The 6788-nt window shown below is 62.4% G+C and overlaps 1 protein-coding gene across 1 annotated transcript; it reads right to left on the bottom strand.

The window, feature by feature from the left end:
• Positions 1-864: 864 nt before the first annotated feature.
• On the bottom strand, positions 865-5202 carry MNEG_10554 (saccharopine dehydrogenase (NAD(+),L-glutamate-forming); the record flags this gene model as incomplete). The annotated part of the gene is made up of 15 exons (XM_014040973.1): positions 865-996; positions 1384-1497; positions 1706-1781; positions 1980-2012; positions 2181-2292; positions 2680-2749; positions 2924-3008; positions 3182-3258; positions 3499-3577; positions 3776-3861; positions 4069-4136; positions 4310-4378; positions 4600-4693; positions 4902-4991; positions 5110-5202. The coding sequence occupies 15 exons, from the start codon at positions 5200-5202 to the stop codon at positions 865-867; spliced, it is 1278 nt and encodes a 425-aa protein (XP_013896427.1).
• Between the last annotated feature and the right edge of the window lie 1586 nt (positions 5203-6788).

Here is a 6788-nt window from a genome sequence, read left to right as displayed (position 1 = left end):
CCGCCACCTGCCGCCGGCCCCACCATGGCGCCAAACCCGGGCGGCGGCCCTGTGCCCGCCGACGCTGGATGCTGCTCAGGGTGGCCAAAGCCGCGCTGTAGGGCTGCTAGGAGCGAGATGCCATCCATGTTGGGCCCCGTAAAAGCGCGCGCGCCCGGGTCTGCGAACAGGACCTCCTGCAGGGCGTTATCAATTCACTAATAGGTCGAGGTACAGCGTCACGACATTGGAAAGCGTGATCATGACCCGCGGGCGACAAGCCAGATCGTCGAGATCGATCTGATCATGGATCAGCAACCGGTAGCACGGTGAATGACAGTGTGCTCAAGCCAAGTTTATTTGACAACTGTCGCCTCAGTCGTCACATGGGTGAACATTTCCGTGCTGGTGTACCATACCGGTATGCCGAAACGTGGCCCACAGGTGTCGTGCGCCACGCACACGTCATGGGGCGCCGCATGACCCCCGCACCATTTGTCACAAAGTGGCCAAGCTCTTTGCGTGGGCAACTGAGCCGCAGGTATGAGCCCGACATTGTGCATTGAGTAATCTGGTCTGCTGCTGCCAGGGCGACTCATGGTGACCAGAAAAATTACTCACTTGCATGTCAGGCTGGTCTCGCCACTCACTCACAATGAGCACGGTATTGTACCAGATTCCGTGAACATAATACATAATTCAATGCGAACAAATGACACCAAAAGGCGCTGCAACAGTAGCTTGGCTCCTTTCGCAGGCCAGGCTGCAAGCTGAACTAGTAAGTAGGCCGACAAGTAGCAACAAAACTTCATCCCAGTCACAGCAGCAGCCCCCACTTTCAGCAAACCCACCTCCAAACAACCAGGTCTGCGTCAGCACTATCGCCTACTCAGCGGCCTGCTTCAGAGCGGGCGACTGGACCACGTCAAACGTGATGCCCGCCTCCCGCAGCCGGCCCGCCAGCACCAAGCCCATCGCCGTCGCGGGGGTCAGGACGCCACCCTGCAGCTGCCCCGCCTGCGGCCGTCAGTGCAAGGCGGGTCATGCAGGGAGCTTCAGCTTTGCGTGTGTTTCTTTGACACGAAAGCACGCGTGGTGCTTTGGCGTGTGTGCATGCCACCAACAGAGCAGAATAGGCCGCCACAACCCGTGGCCACGATCGCGAGTGGCGGCCAACAACGCCTGCACCGCTCGGCAGGACACGCACCGGGCACTTGAGCAAGGCCCGGTCTTGCACACCAGGTCACTCAGTGCGTGGCCCGCGCGTCCCCCGGCGGCTCAGGGTACAACCACGTCCTGTTTGGCAAAAGCACTCAGCAACCACAGTCTGCCCTCAACCCTGGGCAACAGGACCAAGGTTGCGGCTCTAACAAGGACGCGTCCCGGCCCCCAGCCCCAGCCGACCTCCTTGAGCTTGTCGGAATCCAGCGCAAGGCAGAGGCCCGACTCCAGCAGCATGCGCGCGGTGGACCAGTAGCCGCCGTCGCGGTGCGGGTCGCTGCACTTGGCCACCACCACCTGAGGGGGCAGGGCGCGGCGAAGACGAGCTTGAGCACAGCATGCAGCACGCAAGCAGCCAGGAAAAAGAAAGCGCCTGCAGGGAGTGCTGATTGGCACGTGCCCCAATCGGCGCATGGTTAGTGCCTCCGTGGAACAATGACCAGGCCATCGGGCTGTTGCCAGCATCCCCTTTTGCCACCCCGTCTCCTTCAGCCCCCAGCCCCACCTGCGGCTCTGTCCCAGGCTCCTCCTCAGTGAGCCCGATGGCGGCGTGCTTCCAGTAGCCGTTGAACATAGTCTCCCTGCGGCGAATGTTGGAGGGGACAGTGGCTTGACAGTGGGTTGGGTTGGGCCCTTTCACAGCAGGCGTCCCGCTGTCAGTTGAGTGAGTCCACTAGTCAGGCCGTCAGAAATGCAGCTGCAGCAGACACGCAAATGAGCCGCATGCTGTGATGTTGTGGACAAGGGTGACGCAGCACTGGCAGTTCTGTAGGCCGCACCTGCTGGGGCCCTCGCCTGGCTTTGGCAGGTACCTGTTTTGAAGGGGGGGTTAGAAGCAACCAAAATAATGTTCTTCCCAGGTCCCAGCAAAGCGCAGACGACCCTTGCTGAGTACGTCAGTGCTCACGAAAGCGCACACCCATCCTGCACCTCTTGTGCAACTGGTGCTGCAGCCCTGATGGGGCCTGCAGGCAGCGCACCTCATGGCGAACGCCCGCAGGGGCCCAAAATTGAGGACGGCGCCGGCGACCACCATGAATACAGAGATCAGGCTGGCACCCACGAGGGACTTGGTGGACACCGCCTCCCGATCTGACGAGCGAGGCAGCATTGCAGGGTTGTTGAGGGGGGGAGGAGTAGGGAAGGGGACGAGGGGCGTGGAGCGGCAGCTGGGATGAGAGATCACACGCACAGCCGTGCGGCCTCCAGGGCGCGTGCCACAGCAGCAGCCTCGTACAGGACAACGACTGCACCTGGCTCCATGGGTAGCACCCATCCCCGCACATGCAAGTTACCCGGCCCACAAGAGCCCCTCAAGCTTGCTGCCCCGCCAAAAGCACTTGATTCGGTGCCTCGGCCCGTTTTACCCACGCCCGACACCCCTCTGTGTAACACACCCCAGATCTGCCACACCCGGGCCCAAGTCTTTCTTTCAACCCATGCGTTTGAAATCCCTGGTGTCCCTTTCCCTCTGCTCACACTTGAAGTCGCTGCCATAGTGCCCCTTGGTCAGCGCGTTGCTCCTGTGCACCACGCGGCTGTTGACAGCCTGTCCAGGTCCATGATATGTGATGTGGGTCAGCGGGGTGGGATTGCTGCAATTGACCGCACTCAGCACGCGCGAGCAGGCGGTCAAGGCATTGCAAGGTGGCAGGCCTGCGCCACACATGCGTGCACGACAGCACATTGGAATTGCATGCAGGGCCCAAGCCCAGGGCCCCACCTCCATCACGAATGGCGCCATCCAGGCGCCGCTGTATCGGTTCCACTCCGGCAGCAAAGCGCGCATGCTGGCGCTGTCGCTCCCACTGCATTAGTAAACAGCAACAGCGGCCAGGTGAGGCGGCAAACGTGCAGCAGGGAAAGGGCTCTTGCACTGTAAAATGAGGATATTGCTGCAGCTCTGCTCCGGCCCCCCTGCTGTTGCCGTCCCATCGGTCACTCTAATCTTGACCAGCTCAATGAGCACCACCCTCCTCACCGCTCTCCAGGGGGGCAGAGGTAATACTTATCACCCATGGCTTTCTTCACGTCACTTGGGTCCTCAGCCACGGCCATCTGTAAGTAAGGACGATCCCAGGTGATGGAATGCAGGGAGCGCATGCGACGTCAGGTGTGCTGTGGAGAGACACGGCACGATGAAAAGCTGCCGGCCGTATCGCGGTGAAGGCGAGGCAACCCAGAGCACCAGGGTGCAGGAGGGAATGCGCCCAGCACAGTCGGTCTTGCCCGCGCACAAGTCAGTCCGGGCACACAACAGCCGCGGTGCCTGATTTTGGCCGGTGTGCACTGGCTCACATTCATTGCACTGGCGATGGTGCCGCCAGACACACCGCCGCGGGCGTCCTCCATCAAGCCAAACACCTGAGAGGTGCCCCTGGGTTGCGCGCGGGGCGGCAGGGGCAGCGAGAGAGTTCACGTGATGCAAGGTGGCGGCGCAAACGAGGGTGCCAGCTAGGCGCAATCGACGGATCACCATGCCACGCAACAGAGGCAAGAGACCGTGCAGGTGACAAGGAGCAGGTGCTTGTGACGAAGTCCCAATGGATTAGGGGAGGCAAGGTGCATGACTCACTTGCCCAACTTCTTCCGAATGTGATCGGCTACAACCAGCACCCCAATGTCAAAGGGTACGCTGTCGTAGCCACAGCAGTGCACCACCTGCACACGCCAGCGCAGGTGAGAGATTTGAGGCAATGTTGCGTAGACTCACCCGGCCAGGGGGTTGCGAGGCCGCCAGAATAGCGCGAGCTTGCCGCCATGCTGCGACTGTGCATGCTTGCAAACGATTGCGTCCTGCACAGATGCATGCAGATATGCACATGAGCACACGTGCACATGCCTGCACCCATGCGTTCAACTCCACACCTTGACGCCCTTTTGCTTTGCAGTCTCGTGGTGCCTGCTGATCATGCGGTTGACCCAGTTGACCTCGCCTGGGCGGGTCGGGCACGATCCGGCGAGCAGAATCGGGGGCCTCTCAACGCGGCGCGGCCCAAGCAGCGCAGCTCACATCCAGCAAACACTTGAAGAATCACGGCACAGGAGCGCAGCCGACAGGCTGCCCCGACCTCGGCCCAAGTGCCTGCATGTGCTGAGGTGCCCCCACCTGTGAGGTCACAGTAGTGCGCGCCCTCGTTGACGGCCGCCTCCACAACCTTGTCGCCGTACTTGGCATCTGCAGGTTACAATGTGGTGGTGCTGGCTGTGGCACCCGCGCGGGCATGCGTGTCTCAGTGCTGCATGTGCGCGAGGCACGCGCTGTGACGATGACGGGGCAGCCTGCTGGTTGGCGACTGCACCATCTGCTCTGGCCGTCAGCTGCCCTAGCCCCGCCGTAGGGCCCGCAAGCACCACCGCAACCGACTTAATCTGCGCAAGGCGTTTCGCGCCACCTACAGGGGCCCGCGACGTTGATGACGACTTTAGACGACTGCGCCAGGCTCGCCAGGGAGGGGTAATCGAAGGCGTCCGCAACAATCACGGGCACCGCCTGCGGCGGTGAGCCCGGCCGGCAAACGCGTCACAGTGACCGCACAAGGCGCACCCTTCAAGTACATTGGATGGCAGCAGGCTCCCGCCGCAGGATGGCATTGAGGCTCCATCTGCTGCGCAGCTGATTCGTGTGCCCCGTGCTGCATGAGTGGCGCAGCCCCCACATACCCGCCCGCCCACCTCTATGTCGATCGAGCGCTGCTCACCTGCACTCCGGGGTTGATCTCAGTCAGGTTGCGCTTGATTTCCTCCAACTTGGCGCGGTCACGCCCTGCCATTGCCCATCGCACCTTGCCCTGTCCAAAGGAAACGGGTGGCGGGAGGCGCGCGTCAGGGTGGCGGTGCAACAGGCGGGTGTGCAGCGACTTCATTTGCTGCTGCTGTGTCCCCCTGCTGATCGCGGCCGTCACCCACCTGATAATCGCGTGCTATGTGCTCGCACACGAGGCGGCCGGTGAAGCCGCTCGCGCCGAGAACCACAACGTCAAAGCTCTTCACCGCCTGCATTTTTGCTGCGCGCTGCAAGGCACGTTAATTCATAATTATAATGTGAATTCAATTCCAAAGTATCCATTCACTTATTCGCGATTATCGAAACCATCTATCTTGTCGTCACCAGCGACAGTCACCTGACCAGCGGCCGCTGCAGCGCAATATCAAAAATCTGGGTCAGACAGCTCGGTGTGGTTCATCACCCACTACACATTGCAGCTGTGCCACTGGGAGGCGGACCGCGCAGTCGCCATCTGGCATCTGCATATGGTTGTACTGGAGCTCAGCTGTTTGCTCGCTTGCTGGGGAGTGATGGTAACCCTGCCCCTGTGCCGAGCAACATGCAAACCACAAGAAATGCAGTCATTAACAGATAGACATGGTCCACTAGAGGGCAAGACGGTGGGGGGCATGCGGTGGGCCGCCTGTTGTGCCTCGGCTGGCAGGATGCTTTGCTTTGCGTTTGTTACAGAAGATCAGACGTAGAGCTTGTGGCCACTCACCCAAAGAGCAAAGATCCGGCAGACACACAGGTGCCAGGCAGGGCTGCGGCCGCGGGAAACCCCGAGAAACCGCCATGTTCCAAGCCACAACGCCGCAACCCTTCCCCCAGCCTCAAAGTCGTTCGGGGCAGAGGGGGGGAGCCCGGCACCGCGCGCAAAAGCGGGGACCCAAGCACAGCACACGAGCGATCAAAGGAGGGCATGGGGCGCGCCAACCCGCTGAACGCACACGGCCACAGCGACCGCGGCTCAGGGGCGCGCACCACCCAACCAAGCAGAAACACCTGGCCAATTGAACATGGTCGGCTTCACACAAGGGCCCCGTTGCCCCTCTGCTAGAGGCAAGGTCTTGAAACACATGCACTCCAATGCCCGCACGGCAGGGCCCAGGCCCCAAGACGGTCCGCTGAGCGAGCGCACTCCGGCCGCTAAAGGTCCAGACGAGGAGAGAAAAGCACCACACACCCCACACTTCCTGCACGCCACCACCGCGCGTCAACAAGAGGCCGCATTCACTGACGCGCGCCAAGCGCCCCGCCGCCACCACAACCCCCAGCGCTGCCGCCCCCGCCGCTCTCACCAGCCGCCGCCGCCGCTGCAGTCCGCGTCATCCGACGAGCCCCTAGCCTGTACTCGAGCCCGCCGTGGCCGCTGAGTGGTCGACAGCGCTCCGGAGCGCGATGCCGGGGGCGGCGTGGCAAGCGAGCGCGGATGGCCGGTGGATACGGCACCAGGGGCCAGGCGGCGAGCGCGTGTACACCGTGGACGCTGATGGTAGGCTGCAGCAGCCCTCCACATCCGCCGGCCAGCCTCCGAGGCCGACAGTGTGGACAGCATGCTGTGTTGTCGATGGTGCCCCGCCTAGGGGTGCGCGGGGGCCGGCAGACGCTGGCGACCACCCGCCGCTCCGGCCGTGGAGCCCGGCGCCGCCGCCGGGGGGCCGGCCCCCGCCATGGGCCCTCTACATCGTCCGGCCGTGGGCAGACACAGCGCTCGACCCGTCGCTGTGGGGACACGGCAGCGTCCCACTCACAGATTTGACTGTCCGCGCGGCCACACGCCGCCTTGTCAGACTTCGTTTTTTATACATGTGAAACT

The sequence above is a fragment of the Monoraphidium neglectum genome (genome assembly GCF_000611645.1).
Source record: "Monoraphidium neglectum strain SAG 48.87 unplaced genomic scaffold scaffold02365, whole genome shotgun sequence".
Classification (NCBI taxonomy): domain Eukaryota; kingdom Viridiplantae; phylum Chlorophyta; class Chlorophyceae; order Sphaeropleales; family Selenastraceae; genus Monoraphidium; species Monoraphidium neglectum.
The sequence above is the reverse complement of the archived record's forward strand: the minus strand, read 5'-3'. Positions and strand labels throughout refer to the sequence as shown.